Genomic DNA, 17,557 nt, shown 5'->3' with positions numbered 1-17,557 from the left:
TCCTCCGTGTCTGCTGAAAGCACAACTGAGATGGTGCATCCCATCCCGGTCCAAATCCTGGTCCCAGCCTGTTCCCGGCCACTCTGAGAAGCCCCAGGGCTCTGCCAGCTGCGGACGGAGCTACGTGGAGCAGTGCCCGCAGGTTTGGAAAGACCAGGCACAACGCATGGAAAATAAGCGGGTTCTGTGGGTCAGGGGACCTTGGTGTTGCTGCAGGCACAAAGGTAGCAGCAGAAAATAAATAGAAAGCAAACAATGGAGGAAAAAATATTTTTCTGCTTGTTTTAGTTTTATGCTGAGGAAACATTTTTACAGATAAGGGAGTGCTGAGGGAGTGATGGATCTACACTTGTGAGAACAGTTTTTTGACTTTGCTCCTGACGGTTTGGAGAAAGGAACAGCAAGTGCTTGGGCATCTCACTGTCTCTTTGTTATAACCCAACTTCCTATAATTAGAAAAACCCTCTTGCTGTTGTCCTCTATATTGTGAAGAACATGGAGTCTGTTTATTCACGTGTGGGTCCAATCCAAAGCCAGTTGGAGTTGGTGGAAGCATCTGGATGAGTCTTGTCCTTTGCTGCAGGCAAAGAATACTCCTCTTCAGCCCCTTCATAAAGTTGTAGGGACTGTGAGAGCTATCTGTAGAGCCCCTGCTCTTGTGAAAGACCAAGTGAGTTCTCGTTGTTATTTTTTTTTTTTTTTTTTTTGAAATGTGATATTTCAGATACTTCTCATTGATGCAGGAGGATGGGCCTCTAGGAAAATGTCCTCCATTGGAAGCAATGGAGAGCTGTGCTCCTAAACCATTCAGGAAATGAGGCAAATGTGTGACAGGCCTTCTCCTAGTGGCGGTGCCAGCATGCAGAGCTCCGAGGAGAGGAGCATGTGCTCCTTCCTCCCTGGTTCTCTGTCCTGGCAGCGGGTGGGAGCCTGGCCCGACACCAGCGGCACTCTGGCCCCGGCTGCGGTGGTGCCCTCTCTGCAAGCTCACCCACAGAGGCCAGAGGCACTGCTGGTAGCAGTAGCTATGTCCCTGTGCCAAGGGGACCTCCGCTAAGGGAGGAAAAGCTCTCTGCCCCTTCCTAAACTATTTTGGACTGTCAGGAGCAATCTATAGTCCAGCACAGTTGTAGAAAGCTCAGGCGTATCCTAGACCTTACCAAAGGTTATAGCTGCAGATGGGAACACTGACTAACAGAGGATAAGGGGGTAAGTATGTAAATAGTGGGGGGAAGTCATCCCACAGGCACGTCTCTGTTAACTTTGCGGATCAAAAAGGGAGCAGAGTGTACTTGTATACAAGGACAAAGGCTTTCAGAAGAAACAACAGCATTTCCCTAATCTTGCAGAGATAGTTTGGGGCTGTGCTTGTTACATTCGGGCTGTTCGGAGAGCCTTGACGCTTGTATTCATATTTGATTGCGTTGTCTGGGGAGTCACGAGACCGTGCCAGGAGGCAGCTCATGCAACAGGCCGCAGCCAGGTCCCACTCTCTCAGGGCCTTCCTAGGAGAAGCGTTTCAGGGTCCTTTCATCTCACAGTCAAAGTCATAATAGTATATGGTAGCTGGAAGGAGCGTTTGCAAAACCAAATGGGAGACAGGCTACAACGTTTTAGTAGTAGAAGTAAATTATTGTTTCGTGGTTCTCTTCTGGTTCTTTATTAATGCAATAACTGTTGGGTAGTAACTTGCAGTGTTTTCCCAACTCAGCCCCCATCTCCCAGGATGGGATTTTAGAAAGACTCCCTGTTTTCTGCTTTTGAATAAGAGAGGTTAAGGGTCTGAGGTTTCTTCTGTCCTCCTCTCTTACTGACTAGAAAAATTCTTCTCCTGCTTTACAGCTGTCAGGCTGTTAGTAGTGCAGTGATTGCCTGCCAATCTGAAACCACTGGTGCCAAGTGGAAGCAAAGGTCTCAGTGTGGAAAAAGCAAGTAGCTGATACTCCTCTGCAGCACCTGGGCAAAAACATGTTTGTTATGAATTTATGCTGAGAAACTGTCATGCAGGAAGGACACGGATAACTCTGTGGGCACTAATGATAACTTTCCACTTTGACATGCTGTTTTTTTTTCTTTTCACCACCTGACACAGCTTGGGCAGGTGGCTGATGTGTCCAGTGAGTGATTTCTTGCCCAAAATCTTATTTGCTTAAGCTTTGTGGAAAGTGTGTTTGAATGCCAGTGACCTGAGAAGCCAGATCCTAGTTCCGAAGGGCACTTTGCCTGTCTCTTTCTCTGGAGCTTTCATATGCCTCCCTCCTCAGGCACTCATACTACAGAAGCAAAAAGCAATGTCATGTTCCCCTTTAATCACCTTTTGTCTGCTTTGTTTTAAGTGAAGCATTTCAGAGCCATGCTCTGAGAGGGAGATTTCCCAGCAGTGTGTTCTCCCGTCTGCAGCTGTTGCTCCCCTGTGTTGCTTCACAGATGGGAACTGTGAGACAGGGTTTCCTCAGGTGTCTGTAGGAACTTAGGCTGCCCATTAGTCACATACTCCAGAGAGGTAGGAGTTGAATTCTGAAGATACAATTCTTAATGAAGTAAAATTAATCACTAATCAGTGAAAAGTCATGATAATTTTGGAAATACTGCATAAAATACATCTGATATTTGCACAACCAAGAAAAGAAAAGAAAAAAAAAAGCCCCCTGTAAAGTCAAAATGAACTCTTTACTTGGACACTCTTGGAAAGTGTAACCTGATGAGTGGTGTAACTCTGAAACACTGAAAGTCTGAATAACTTTAGCCACCAAACCTCGTGGCTTTAAAGTAGGAATCCCTGAGAACCCGTCAAACTTCTGCCCATGTCCCTTTAGCTCGGGGACATCATCTCATCCGCGTAGACGGTGCTCTGGCCCTGGCCGTGCTGGATGTTGACCTACCTGCAGGTCTGTGCTGCTCTCTGCTGTGATATAATGGAGCTGTTTATCATTAATAGCAGGAGGCCTTCAGTGTGTGAGCTCCCTGAACTGAGGCCTGGCAGGCGCTGGAGTCTGTCCCGGAGCTACCTGCGTCGCTCGCTCACGGCTGAGGTGCCGCACGCGGCCGGGCACGCAAGGCCGTGCCGTGGTGCTTCGCAGGTGCACTGCGTACGTGTGCCTCCACGCTCGGCTTTGAAAGCTCCGGGCACAGACACCACATGAATTCTCAAGTGTGACTCATCTCTTGCAAAACGAGGTTTGTGTTGGCCTGTTTTCATGGGGATAAAAAACACATGATTCTGGGGGGTAGGGGGGTTAAGTAGCTGTGCGCTTTTCGAGTTGTAAGCAAAGCTAAAACAATTCTGTAAAAGAGGATAACTGATAATTGGGCTGACGTGATGTGGAAAATATGCATTTCCTCCTCAGTTTGTACCTCCTCTCCCTCCTAGTGTTATCTCTGCAGCCTTGTTTGTGCTCTGAGATACCACAAAGCTTGCTCGCAGCAAACGTGTCAGCATTGAAGCTAGGGGAGCCGCCTGACTCTGATGCTATGATTTGGCCTTATCCACTAGAATAAAACTGCTGCCCTTCCTTAGCTTTATTCAACTGGATAAGGGACACAGTTAAGTTGCATGGCCTTACTTTTAACATAGGCCTAGGCCATTTTCACAAGCCAGAGGTCTGCACAGAGAGGTTTGCATGGGCTGGCATGAGAAAATTCCATGATTTGGAAAAATATACCCTGGAGGAAAAGAAGTCAGCTTTGAGTAGGAAAGAAGTGCTTTTCATCCAGAAACTAGAAGAAAGGCAAGAACCAAAACCTGGGCAAATTTCAAATGAAACTAAGCCCATGTTTAGCTTTTAACAGGATAATAACCATGAGGGAACAAGCAGAAGTGGTAGGTTCTCTGTCTGCCCTTTGAAATCAATTTTAAACTGGATGCTTCTCTAGAAGTTGGTCACTAATTTCACTTGAGCTGAGTGCAAGTTCCAGGGATGAGCACAGGGTTCCGGTGCCGCAGGGCGGTCGGACAGTGCGAAGGCCGTCGCGCTGGCTCCGTGTGGCACCGGCGGCCACGCCGGCATCGCGCCGGTCTCCTCTCCTGGTACGGGGCTCCGGCACCTCGTCCGCTTGGAAACAGGCTCCCTGGCAGAACGCGACTCGTGCTGCTGTTCCGTTCCACATACCCACATGTAAAACTACCTGTAAATAGGGAATATAAGAAGCGTTTCCCAGGGAAACGACAACTAGAGCATTATGCAACGTTCCTATGAAAACGCGTAAACCAGATGAAAAACCCTTCTCTTAAATTTTCTATTATCAAAATTGTCCTGAACCATTACAAGTGAAAATATTTTTTAAATCTAAATTTGGGGAGTGTTCTGTTTATTTTTTTGTGCTTCACCCACCTTAAAGAAAATAAATAGTCTGTTCTTCCTTTGCGTTTCTCATAAGCAAGGACAGCGGGACAGTGTGTGGGTTGCAAATCTTGAAAGGAAAAAGTGAAGCAAACTCAGTTTCCCAGGGTTGGGCTTTCTATTTTAACTTGCCAAACATGTTTCTCACAAAAACAATGTGTTTTTAGAGCAAAATTTTAAAGACTGTCAGTGATACTGTGATACAGCGAACACTGTGGAGGTGATGCTGACTCACTGAGAAGAGGCGTCCTGCGGACCTGGGGCTACCGGGGAGGCCGGGGCTCCTGGGTACACGCGGCAGAGCCCGGCTGGGGGTCATGTCCACGGAGTTGGATTTGAGGGGGAACGTTTGCCGAGGCAGCTGGGGCTGCCCTCGGGGACGGGTTTTCCAAGGGCACACATTGCAAACCTCTGCGCAGAGCCCTGGAGCGGCGACCTGCCCATGGGGGCTGCCGCAGGACATCCCCGCGCTGCGCTCCGCAGTGGAGCTGCGTGCCGGGCCAGGCACGGGGCCTCCCCTGGCGTGGGAATAGGGCGCGCCAGAGCATGTAGGTGCAGCGCTGGACTACGTCACGGCACCACCTCTGAGCGGACGCGCTAAAAAAGGGCATTCTATAGAGAGAATATATATTTGTCTTCCTGCTTTTAGCATAGCGCGGCTCTCTTTTTAGGCACTTTTCAGTGCTGATGGACTGTATAACAGTTACAAGTGCTGCGGAGTCGCGACAGCGCGCTGGAGAGCCGCGCTGCTCCCCGTCCCACCGCAGCATGCTCGCTTTGCATCCCCTGCAGGGACCAAGTACGCAATGGCAGCCCCAGCACATGCTGCAGAAAAATATAAAACCACAGCATTTTATAAGAAAGCTGTGTGTAATCCAAACAGGCTGTGACTGACTGATCTTAAGTAAGTATCAAGTAAAAGCCCTACAAATTACTTACAGTAAAGGACACACATTAAGGTTTTCCCCACCCTTTCTTTTCTATCTGATTCTTGCTTTGACCACTCAGTAAGTGCTGCAGGGGAGTGAGTAAAGCAAAGAAGCAGGTGAAGCGTTTCTGCTGTCCCCCAGAATAATGCAGAGCTGAAAAGCTGTGCGAGTTCCTGTGGTGGAGGTCTGATGCCATCTAAAGTTCCTGGGAAGTCTTTGCAGTAAGAGAGACTGGTTGGCACTTCCCTCCCAACCCCTATTCTTAAGCAGTAACAGCTCTGAAGTTTCTAGTTGTTTACCGTTCTGTGGGGCTAAGTAAGCACAGCAGGAGTTTGCACTGTGAGAAAATCAACTCAGTCATGCAAGGCTGGGTAAAATTCCCAAATTTCGTCATCTTTCAATAAGCAGACCTTGTGACTCAGGCAAGATTCAAAGCTTTGCAAAGATGAGTTTGTCTTTCTTCCCCTGCTGCCAAATGAGCTTGATAAGGATGTTCCTTTATTTGCAACTTTTGGAAAGTGCCTGAGTTGGGTGGATGGAAGAACAATGAAATTGAGACATTTTTCACTAATAATTTGAAGGCTGCTCTGTAGGGGCCGTTTATTTCAGATGTGTTTATTTCCGAGCTCTTTGCTGAGCAGGGTTGATACCATTGTACCTAGCGCTGGACAACAAACCTTGTCAAAAAGTATTGCAGTAACAATATGCTGTTTTCACAAAAAATGTGCGTGCCTTGAGAAGCATGTTGCTTTTGCTAGAGTTCCTTTCTCACAAGTATTGGAAAAAAAAGTAACAGAATTATTCTTTAAGATACTTTGTTTCAATTTTGATTTTTTTTAATTTTAATTTTCTCTTATTTGTGCATTAATGCCTGATATGAGAACATCAGTATTATGCCTTGTTACTATTGACACAGTCAAAACAGCCAGGAACTGAAGCTGCTTTTTTATTTTAGTCATCATTACAAGTTGCTGCTATTTAGGGCTGTTGAGAACATCAGCCTTTTGTTTTTTAGATCAAAGTATTTCCTGTGTGCTGTAATGAAACAAATGACTAAAGCTAAAAGCCTTAGCTAAAAAGACTAAAAAAAAAACCCTAAATTCTTTTAGCTTCAGTTTCAAGTCACCTAGAGAAGAGAGGAGTCACCACACAGCACTGAATAGATGGGGTGCAGCTGGAACAGGACCCAGCCTGTCCTAAGCCAGAACTGGCCCTTCAGGAGGTATCCTGGGCAGCCGGGGCAGCCCTGTGTTACCTCGCTGTGTTTATCAGCCAGTAGGAGATGTTTGCAGGAAGAACCAGCTGTGTTGCTAACGTGTCCCCTGTTTCTGCAGCACCCTCTCCAGCTGCTCGCACGCCGTGGTGGCTCTGCTGTACCCCTTCTCCTGGCAGCACACCTTCATCCCCGTCCTGCCCGCCTCCATGATAGACATCGTGTGCTGCCCGACGCCCTTCCTCGTGGGGCTGCTCTCCAGCTCCCTGCCCAAGCTGAAGGAGCTGCCCGTGGAGGAGGTAGGAGCTGGCGCCAGAATTGCTGGCCCGCAGAAACCTGGTCTCACTCTGCCCAGGGTCTCACATAGATCCTCATATGTTTGGCTTCTAACTTGCCTCTTTTCTCCTTCTCTGCCAAATTCTCGTTTTCACCCATTGCAACAGAGCAAAGGGGTGTTAAAGGGTTTTGTTTTCTTTCTATTCAAACTCTATCTATATGTCTGGCACTTTGACCAAGAAAAGTGAATGTTGACCTTGTTAACAAGTAAGGATAGTGTAAATATTCTGTTTTATTTTGATTTTCTGGACACTAACAAAAATGATTAGTGACAACTTCTTAGGCTAAAGAAAACATCCTGCCTAAATTTTTAAGCTTTTCTTGCATATTAGCCTTTATATGAGGTCTGCTATGCCTGAATTATATTAGACCAGACTGTAATCTACATAAAAGGATCTTCGTTTTCCTGTTTAAAAAAAAAAACACACAATCATTTTTTTAAAAAATATTTTATTAATGTCACTGCTGTTCTCTTTTCTTCAGGCTTTGATGGTTAACCTGGGATCTGATCGATTCATCAGACAGGTAGAGTACAACCTGAAATGTTGCCATCCAATTTAGCCAACTGTTTAGTCCTGTAGTATTCCTAAGATTCTTTGATCAGAGGCATTTAGCAGGAACTGTGCAGTGGATAAAAGAATAGGAAAACTGTACTCAAGTTTTCTGTTTCATCTTCAAAAAAGTACTGCTCTTCAGATGTGTCAAAGGGAGTGAGGCTGTTACTGTCAGAATAAATGGAAAAATACATTTTCAGTGCAAAGAACACATCCAGACAAAACATCATGTTAGCAAGAACACGGGCATTGCTGGAGGTGAAAAGAATAAATATTACATAAAGGAAAAAAGTCACCAGAGTAAAAGAGGAAAGGCGGAGAATAGTTTAGTACAGTAGGAAAAGTAGGAGTCCTGTGAACAGGGAGGAAAAAATGATCACCGTCTCCTGAAAAGAATATGGCTCTAGAGAACTTCAAGTGTCCTGTCTGCAGGTTAGGCAAACAGTTCCTAGGATTCCTTGGAAGATATGCCTGGGGAGAGTGCTTGCACCACCGGCATTCTTGTGTTTGCTCACTTTCCCTGAGCAAGTTTTAAAAACAACTATATGAACTCCACTGTACCTGTGAGGCTGTTTTCCATTACACTTGTCATGTAAAGAGCCAAGGTATATATTTACCTTGTTCTATAGATTATCTTTTATAATGTTAATGTCATTAAAAGTGACATGAACTTTCATTCAGAAATATATGATAGATACACATAGGTTTCATTATTTCATGTATATAGTCACGACAATAGCAGGCACAAAATGTTTTGCATCAGAATTCTCAACCTTGCAAAAGGATTTGCTGCAGTTACTGTATGGTTGACTGAAGGTTTTTTTTTTTTTTCCTTCAGATGGATGACGAGGATACACTATTACCTAGAAAGCTGCAAGCAGCTCTGGAGCAGGCTCTGGAGAGAAAGAATGAACTGATAAATCAGGATTCAGATAGCGATTCTGATGACGGTAAGTTCATTTGGAAATGGGGTTTGTATGAATAGACAGGTAGATAGTATTGTGACTCCATCCAGGAGAAGGACGAACCTTCAGTGCTGAAATACCTTCGACATCAAAGATGATCTCAGAGCAGAGGCAGTGGGACTGATAGCACCAGTGAGCCACCCGCAGCAACCTGTGCACATTCCTCTGTGAAGGGCACGTACTCCCCTGAGCACCTTCAAGCCCTGAGCACCTCCACGCTCACATAGCGTTGGAGCCTGCTGGGCCTTAAGTCAGTGCAAGTAACTATGGGTGCTCAGGGCTATGTTGGGCTTTGGAGAGAAGCAGAGACCTCCAGAAAGTGCCTTGTGTGCTAGAACACCTGAATTGCTTCTGTGGGTCTGTATTTCTCTCCAGCAATTATACAAACAGCCTACAGTGAATTCGAATGCCTGTAGTTAAGAGGTATGAAACGGGCCTCTATTCAGTTTTTGAAATTTATTTCTACTGATCTTTGCTATACATATGTAAAGCTATTTTAACATCTCAAAAGTGATTAAGAAAGCAAAGTCTGTACTCTTATTGATCAGTTTGTGGTAAAGTTTTATTATTGACAGAGCAAACATTTTAACTGTCAGCCGTTCAGGAGGTTCTCAAGAAGACACTGATTTAAAGCTAAAAGCAGAGGTACAATTTTAATGAAGCACTGACACACATTTTAATTTCCTGCCCTATCTCCTGAGAATTGGTAGCTCTTGTTGATTCTCAGTTATGAAACACCAGTTACCTCGACTGGCACTCTTGATAAAAGGGTGTTAGGCTTTTCCCTCCCTGACTGCTATCTAAGGCCTCAAGGAGCTGCACAACTGCTTGCAGTGGTAGGCAGAGCATCACAAAGCTGCTAGATGACTGCGTCCGGCCCGGTGTGGATGGCGATGCTGAGAGCTCGTGTCGTACCAGTTCTGATGTCTTATTGCTGCCTTATTTTGCAGAATGTAACACCTTGAATGGATTAGTGTCCGAGGTTTTTATCCGATTCTTTGTGGAGACGATTGGCCATTATTCCCTGTTCCTAACCCAGAATGAGAAGGGAGAGCGTGCCTTCCAAAGAGAGGCATTCCGTAAATCCGTGGCCTCCAAGAGTATCCGCCGCTTCTTGGAGGTGTTCATGGAATCCCAAATGTTTGCTGGCTTCATCCAGGATCGAGAGCTGAGAAAATGCAGGGCAAAAGGTAAGGGTGATTGCTCCAGCTGGGGCGCAGAGCGTTGTTGTGATCCCGCAGTCTGCAGCACTGCCCAGTGCCAGAGCCACATCACAGCTCCCTGCAGCTAACCCAGAATCACAGAAACACGGTTCCCTCCTCATGGCAGCAGGACTGACGATAACATGCAGGTTTGAGCCAGAAGAATCTTTCTATCTGAATGTCTTGCAGTCCTCCAGGGGTGGAATTGTGCCACAACAGGGAATGATGTGAAACAGCCCTAGGGGCTCCTGGATGATGCTATTGCAAAGGAAAGCACAAAGGCCTTGCTAAAACAAAACTCTCTCAACCACAGGATTGATTTAAATGTATTTTAAAGGCCTTATTAGGTGAGCTCTGGCTGCAGCCGCAGTTCTCCTGCAGATGGAGCCTGCCTCAGGGTCAGGCGCGCGGGAAGCGCCTCCCCCAGCGCGGGAAGCGTGGCAGGGTGGCGAGCAGCGCTGCGTGGAGGGCCGGACAGGGCAGCAGCCCATCCCCGGCTCCTGCCGCCGGCAGCTGTGGAAGCCCAACATCCCGGGGCACCCTGGAGGGAGGTTGGTGGCCACCGAGCGTGCAGGGGGGTACAGCCCTGCGTGCGGCGGGGGAGCCGGAGGGCAGCCGAGCTGCGGCCTCCCGGTGTGCCAGAACAGCCTTGCGTGGCCACCAGGGCCGCCGTGAGGCTGCGGCTGCTGCCACTGCTGCCACGACTGCCGCTGGTCACCCAGGCACAGGAGGTGGCCCGGGGGGACAGTGCCTGCATAAATGCCTGTCCTGCCTCTCCCCACAGGGGAGCACAGGGAGCTGTGCTCCCTCTCCCTTCGCGGGAGCACAGCCCTGTGAAGCTGGAGTGCAGACCAGCGGGCCAGCAAATTGCTTGAGCGCTAGAGGCAAAGACAGGGATGGTGAACGTAAATATTGGGAGTATGTAAAGGAAAGGGGGAAGGGGATGAGCTTGAGAAAGCGTTCGTCAAAGGCATTTTTTACTCTCTTCCGCAGGTCTCTTCGAACAGAGGGTCGAACAGTATTTGGAAGAACTTCCAGACACAGAACAGAGCGGAGTAAACAAGTTCCTGCGAGGCCTTGGTGAGGAAAATCTTTAGAAGTATTGCTGAAATGCTTTTTTTTTTTTTTTTCAGTTTAGAAAAACCTTACCTGATATGAAATCAAGTAATCAACTAGTGGTTTCAGTATATGCTAAGAAATATCAAAAGGAGAAGAAAATATATTTAAAGCTGACAAAGATTTACTTATGACCCTTGTTAGCACTTTAATTGCCATTTGGGGAAAAATACTCAAAACTTTGGCCATCCAAGATTCTTTTAATTGGATATGTCTATTTGTATTAATTAGAAGGTTCACCCTGCAACAGTTACCATCACAAACTAGACGCGCTCGCCAAGCGAGTTTTGCGCTTTTTCAGCATATGCTAAAGGCTAATGTTGTTTTTTTTAGGGAACAAAATGAAGTTTCTTCACAAGAAGAATTAACTCCTTTCTGCTAAAACACCGACCCAAAGACTATTTATGACACTGTGCTTGAGACACCTGCAAATTTTCGGATGTTAGAGGAGGAGAATGAAAGAAGCTGACCATAGCTTTAAGTGACTGCAGATGCTGTTAAACAGTGTGCCAGGCGATGGCTCTTTTATGTATTTGGACAGAATTTGTAAATAATGTGCTGTAAGCTTTTGTAACTGATTTTGTAATGAGCAAGGAGAACTGTGGTAAATATTTGTATATTCCTGAGAATAACAGGTGCTTTTTTCTTTAGTATGAATTGAGTTATGCTTGGTGCAAGAAATGAATAGCTGATTATGTGCAGCTGACTGTCTCAGCAGAACCACTGACTTCAAGGGATGTTTGTGAGGACAACACTGATGCCCAAGGCCTGCGGTGCCGAATGCACTTGGCGCACGTGGGAGAGGCTCTGTGCAAGGGGCTGCATGTGCACTGCAGAGTTGGAATTCCTTTTCCTAATTTCCTTCAGAATTACCAAATAACTTTATAATAAGGTACTTGGTTCACGATACGAAACTTCTACTTGGTTTGAACTCTGGTCAGTAAACTACTTGTAACACATTTTGCATTAGGACTGCTAAACAAGAGCAAAGCTCAGTTCTTTGACATGCAAGCTGCCATGGCTAGGTACATTACATCCTTTACTTATGTATGTAAGTATGGTTTCTAATAAACTGTGTAAATATGTCTATTTGTTTACATTCATTGGAAACCTTTGGAGATTTCTGTTGTTGAGTAGATACAAAATCAGAGTATTTTTTTCTGTTATTTTTAATGAATTTGTAATTAAAATACAAAATTATTATTATGAACCTGTCTCTTAATAGGTTTGCTGCATTTCACACATGCAGGCTTTTCTTCCTTCTTGATATTATTCACTAGGGCTTAAATGACATTTTCTGTCACTGCTCTGTTGATGTAAAGCTAGCAAATCATCTCTTTATTGCCTTTTTACTTTACACGGGATATTAATGTTTGCCATTGTTAATATCACAAATACTGCTCCTGAACTGTGTTATCTTTAGTTTGATTTTGAGCTCACTTGTTCAGTGATCTGAGTAGAACAAGAGCTTTGAGCAGAGCCTTTGCCCAACTTTCTGATGGGCTGATGACCTTCCTTTTACACTGATGTCTTTCTGTCTAGGTGGTGCTTTCATCTCCATGAAGACCCTTGAGCAGGACCAACACGGTTGGTTCTGCAGGGCAGTGAATATTCCCTAAGTACCGTCTTTATCTTTAATCTGGTAACATAACATACTGTGATTTTGCTGCTCTACTGTTGTTATTCTACAAGCTTCGCCTTAGCTTGAAGGGAAAAAAAGCATAAAATGTTTGAAAATCCTTGCAATTCTGCCTGGTAATGAGAATTCCACCCCCTTTAAAAAAAAAGAACCTTTCCCCTCCTCCCATTTACAGTGTGATTTCTTTGCTTAATCAGGCTGGTTTTGAGGCTTGCGCAGTTCCTGACCTGGCCGTGGTTCTGGTTTGCTATCAGCCTCATAGAGCAATTCTGAGGGTTTGTTCACTAAAAAGGTGAAGTCATTTCCTTTTTCCTTTCTTCCCTCACATTTACATACAAAGCGCACAAAGCACATAATCATGCGCACATGCTAAGAAATACCAGTAAAATGCCAAATGCCTCATATTAATTAAAATTGGAATGACAAATGTTGATTTCAACTCGTATGTTCTGTAAATTACAGAATGACTTGAATTAGTTCCTCAAACCAGAAAGAGCCACGTTTGGAACCGAGAGAGAAACACGTCCGGGTGCGAGGCCCGTGTTTTAGAGGTGGCCCGGATGTGTGTAAGGAAACACATTTTAACAGGCGGGAAGACAACCAGTGACGCGCTCAGGGCCGTTATCGAGTGTGAGGGGCGGCTGTGTGAGCACCGGCTCCGTGCGAGCGCCCGGCGGCCGGGCGCAACGGCCGCGCCGGGAATCTCGCGAGAGCGGGCGGGGCGCGCACAACGGCCGCGCCGGGAATCTCGCGAGAGCGGGCGGGGCGGGCACAACGGCCGCGCCGGGAATCTCGCGAGAGCGGGCGGGGCGCGCACAACGGCCGCGCCGGGAATCTCGCGAGAGCGGGCGGGGCGGGCCGCGCGCCGCGTGCCTTGCCCGGCTCTCGCGAGAGCTTCCCTCTTTCTCTCCCCTCGCGGCCGCCGAGAAGATGGTGGGTGGCGCGGCCGGTGCCTGGCGCGGCCCGGGCAGCGCCGGGGCCGGGGAGCGGGGCCGGCGCGCAGGGGGAAGGGGAGGCGACTGCGGCTGCCGTCGGGAGCGGCCTCCTGGGGCGGCGGGTGCCGCGGGCCGGGGTTGGGGCCGGGGCTGAGCCCGGACTAGGGCCGGGCCGGGCCGGGCGGTTGCGCGGGCGGCGGCGGCCGTTGCGCGGCCGTGACGCGGTGTCGCTCCCCCCCAGCCCTCCCGCCTGCGGAAGACGCGGAAGCTGCGCGGACACGTCAGCCACGGCCACGGCCGCATCGGTGCGTAGCGGCCCCCTCCCTGTGCCGGGGGCGCCGGGCGGCCGCGGTCTGCGGGCGGCCAGCGCTCCCTCCCCGTGCCGAGGCCGGCGCTGTGCGCCTCGAGCGCGGGGGCGCCTTCCCCCCAAGAACCTGGGCGGTCTCTTTCCAGGCAAGCACAGGAAGCATCCTGGCGGCCGTGGTAATGCCGGCGGTATGCACCACCACAGGATCAACTTCGACAAATAGTAAGATGCCTTTTTAAATATGCGCTAAGGAAATGTGCTTTCAAAGTCGTCAAGTTGATAAAGCTTTTATATGTTGGCATCCAGAGTTCCCTACGGTCTTACTTGCTCTACCACAAAGTGTAATGCTATAGGTACGGTCACCTAGTATCCTCATATCTTTCAAAATCACAGACCCTTGCACTTAAACCACGCGTTTTTGAGAGCTCAGTGTGGTATTTGGTAAATTCACCAAACTTGAGTGTTACAGAGTGGTCCATGCTGAGGAGATACCTGTGCCAAGTTAAACAAACCCAAACACCATCCTCCTTAATGCAAGCGTTGTGTTTAGTTAATGCCGAGACTAGAGTCACATCTGGACACTGCCTGTTGCCCTGGTGTGCTAGAGTACTCGGAAAGCAACAACTAATCTATATTCACTGGCTGAGCCCATTCGTGATTCAGACAGTCACCAGGTTAGTGACAGGAGCTCTGAAACTCCTTGTGCGGCACCATCCTCCCCCAAGTTGGGGAGTTTGGGCTGTCCAGGAGATGTAGAGTTGGACCTGACTCACTAGAAGAAGGATTGAGTTGCAAATTCTACTAGGGATAATAATTGTATCTTAAGAAAATAATTTTTTTCTTTGTTCTGGAGAGTATGGGATATTACACCTAGTCGTAAAAGGAATACTATGAAAGTAAGAAAATTATCTTTTTATGATCATTTGAAGCAAGCAAGTACACTTGTTCTGATGTGGATTTATAGTGCTGTTTAAGGTGAACTAAAAATGTAGTTTAATGCAGAATGTATTTTTTCCACAGCCATCCTGGTTACTTTGGAAAAGTAGGCATGAGGCACTATCACTTAAAGAAAAACCAAAAGTTCTGCCCTACGGTCAATTTGGATAAACTCTGGACACTTGTTAGTGAGCAGACCAGGCTCAACTACGCCAAAAACCAGGCCGGCCTAGCCCCAGTCATCGATGTTGTGCGCTCAGTAAGTTTCTCCTTGTGTCCAAAGCTGCCCTTTGTGGTCGTGTAATGTGTAACTGAGCTCTGCATACAGGACTAACAAAATGGCAAACTGCACATAAGGTACAATGCTTAGCATATCAGTAGCTAAGCTGATATTTTTTGTGTTAATTTTTTTAAGAAATTCTTCTAATACTTAAAAGAGTGATGAATGGCAAGGGCTTCCTTTATTATAAACTGTGGTGAAAGAGAAATTGTTTAGCTTGTTACTGAAAGCATGTGTAAAAATAGGCTGCTGATTTCTGTAAACCTATTTCTTCAAAATCGAGACTAGAGTCACATCCTAACACATTTGATTGTCTTGGTGTGCTATAGTTCTCGGACAGAAACATCTGATCACTATTCACTGGCTGTGATACCTCATATCTCAGTCAGCCACCAAATCAGGAACACTAGTTTGCCTGGTGGACGTGCTCTGCACCGCAGATTGACATACCTGTATTTGCTGCTGCTTTTAACAAGTTATGAATTTGGAGACTGGGGTATTAATGGGCATTTTGCCATGATGGTGTTTTTAATATAAAGGACAGGAGCAAAGTGAGTGGGAGAGAACAGTTAACTGTTGTGAAACTCGGAAAATGGGATAAAACACAGCTGCCTGTGTGGCACCCTCACTCCCTTCAGCTGTGTGTGAGAAGCAGAGTCCTCTGCTGTGCTGGGAAGTGCCAGAAGTCTGGGCTTGTGGAGCAGAAGCAGTCGGGGTAGTAGTGAGTAGCAGAAGGGTCGCTGTCTGCTCTGTCCTTTGGAAAAGTGGGGGGAAAGAGACAACGAGCCTTTGCAGCCACTTAAGTATGGAATGCTGAAAATTTCTGATTCAAATATACAGAATTACTGGTTAAAAAAATCTGCTTTTTCTTTGAACAACTCTGCTATATCATGCACAATATTTTTTTTTCCACTTGTGTCAATGTTGTATTGGAGATATAGCCACTGAAAATATCATGATGTTCCTGATTTGTGTTTAACTGGTGCATGCTAAAAGACCGGTCTGAATGTGGAAGCCTAGAAGGATGACTAATGCTTAATGGATTTTTTTTTAATCTTTCTAGGGATACTACAAGGTCCTGGGCAAGGGGAAGCTCCCTAAACAGCCTGTTATTGTGAAAGCAAAGTTCTTCAGTAGAAGAGCAGAGGAGAAAATCAAAGAAGTTGGTGGTGCCTGTGTGCTTGTGGCATAAAGGCCTTCATGCTCTAATCAACTTTTTTGAATAAAGACAATATGTAAAAGTTATGACTAATTTAATTTTCTTTTACAGAAGTTTCTGAAACTGTTTTCCTATTTTCCTTTTCATTTTGTCCCTTTTTTCCCTAGGTACTGTTCAGATTTAAGTCTTGTCTACTTAGTTATTACTGATTGCTTTTGTTTAGTGGTTTGACAGATGATTCTCAATATGATTTGGGGCTGCCTGGTTACAGTGTCCAGCAGTCACTTCTGATTTGGCATGTAATAATGTCTTGTTATTTTATCTTTAACAGGTAGTTGATTCTTCCTGCATTTGTGCAGTTTTTTTAATCAGTTTTCCTCTTCACAAGGACCCTGCCTTGGCTTTTGAGGATGGGAATGTTAGAGTACGAACAGTACAGAGTGACAAAGTACGAAACAGTGCAGAGTGAGTAACAGTATAAAACCTTGCTGGATGAGATAGACTTGGAGTAGGCAGTTACTTGGGATCAGCAGACCCCAGGCTTCCTTTTGGAACGACTTAACAATTCTAGCTGTGTTTCCATCTAATGGTGGAAGTAGGATATAACAGGGAATCAGGAGAAGTAAGTAAGAAATAAGTCCAAGTTTCTCCTTGTTTTTATGATTACCAGTCTTTTGTAATTAGATCATTAAAAATCCATTTTTGTACAGATGCTGCCCAGGGTTCTGCCTAGCATACAGCTGTGTCGTGAGCAACACCAGCTTCTGAGGAGAATAGACTTGTGTTGTGCCCCCTCTGCAGTTAGCAGGACTTGCAGCTGCTCCTCCATCTTCTGCTCCGTGTATGGAAATTAGCTGCATTTAGAAACTACTCTGAGTAGAAATGGAGATATTTCCATCCTGTAATCGTAGGAGCGTGAGGCTGGTAGTCATGCATAGTGTAAATGGTATCTCTCCTGTGAATATAACAAACTTTTGGTCTTTGTCAGGGACAAACCTTTCTGTGACTGTAGTGATTGAGGCTGATCTCCCACAGGATGAAATTGACCTGGCAGGGTACTGATTTTGAGTTTAATAGTTCTTAGTGGTTTTAATGGCAACATCATGGATCTGTGCTATTAGTAACATGGCAAACTAGTCAGCTTGTGTTCAGGCGAAAGCTTTTTAACCCCACTGTTGCCATTAGGGGGTTTTAAACATGGTAGTTCCCAGCTGGTGTGCTTTTAGGTGTCAGCAATACTATATTACTATCTTCACGGAGTCCCGCTCCAAATACTCTACCTATAAGGTGACAGTGGTATTGTGCTGAAACTGTTGCTTGCTGTCTGAATTAATGTGTTATCTGTCAGGTAGCTTTTGCAGCTGATACTGCCTTCCGCAAGTAGAGTGCACAGCTTGTCACTTTACCAGGTGAGGGGCAGCAGTGGTGCCTGCTGGCCCTGGCCTCCCCTGTGGCTGATGCTAAGCAATGGCTTAGCATTGATAAGCACTGTATGGGCAGCTACGTGCATTTCTGAGGTGCCTGCATTAAAGTGATGGTGAAAGCACAGAGGATGGCTACCCTGAAAACCAAATCTCAGATGTTAATGCAAAGCTTGGCCCTGTGTGCTAAAGCAGAACCTGTAACGGTTAATTTTAAACTATCAA

General features: G+C 46.3%; 2 protein-coding genes and 2 non-coding genes across 6 annotated transcripts in view; all 4 read left to right on the top strand.

Annotated features, from left to right (window-relative positions):
• Positions 1 to 11,720, top strand: part of ST5 (suppression of tumorigenicity 5) — a 92,221-nt gene extending 80,501 nt beyond the window's left edge. For all 3 annotated transcript variants that reach the window (XM_026034662.1, XM_026034661.1, XM_026034663.1), the window contains 6 exons: positions 6,604 to 6,781; positions 7,302 to 7,343; positions 8,211 to 8,322; positions 9,288 to 9,527; positions 10,533 to 10,619; positions 10,989 to 11,720. In XM_026034662.1, the coding sequence (XP_025890447.1) occupies positions 6,604 to 6,781; positions 7,302 to 7,343; positions 8,211 to 8,322; positions 9,288 to 9,527; positions 10,533 to 10,619; positions 10,989 to 11,023 (694 nt within the window). In that variant the 3' untranslated portion in view covers positions 11,024 to 11,720. The remainder of the gene's footprint in view (positions 1 to 6,603; positions 6,782 to 7,301; positions 7,344 to 8,210; positions 8,323 to 9,287; positions 9,528 to 10,532; positions 10,620 to 10,988) is intronic.
• A 1,448-nt stretch (positions 11,721 to 13,168) lies between these two features.
• Positions 13,169 to 15,995, top strand: RPL27A (ribosomal protein L27a). Its single transcript, XM_026034761.1, has 5 exons — positions 13,169 to 13,227; positions 13,471 to 13,534; positions 13,683 to 13,758; positions 14,557 to 14,731; positions 15,816 to 15,995. Exons 1-5 carry the CDS (start codon positions 13,225 to 13,227, stop codon positions 15,942 to 15,944), a joined length of 447 nt encoding a protein of 148 aa, XP_025890546.1. The 5' UTR covers positions 13,169 to 13,224; the 3' UTR covers positions 15,945 to 15,995.
• Positions 14,092 to 14,223, top strand: LOC112943600. Its single transcript, XR_003248633.1, has one exon. It is a non-coding gene; the product is annotated as a small nucleolar RNA SNORA3/SNORA45 family (small nucleolar RNA).
• On the top strand, positions 15,030 to 15,161 carry LOC112943601. Its single transcript, XR_003248634.1, has one exon. It is a non-coding gene; the product is annotated as a small nucleolar RNA SNORA3/SNORA45 family (small nucleolar RNA).
• Positions 15,996 to 17,557: the final 1,562 nt, after the last annotated feature.

Source organism: Nothoprocta perdicaria, unplaced genomic scaffold (assembly GCF_003342845.1).
Source record: "Nothoprocta perdicaria isolate Ctin4 unplaced genomic scaffold, notPer1 scaffold_15, whole genome shotgun sequence".
Lineage (NCBI taxonomy): Eukaryota > Metazoa > Chordata > Aves > Tinamiformes > Tinamidae > Nothoprocta > Nothoprocta perdicaria.
This window is presented reverse-complemented; position numbering and strand designations above follow the sequence as displayed.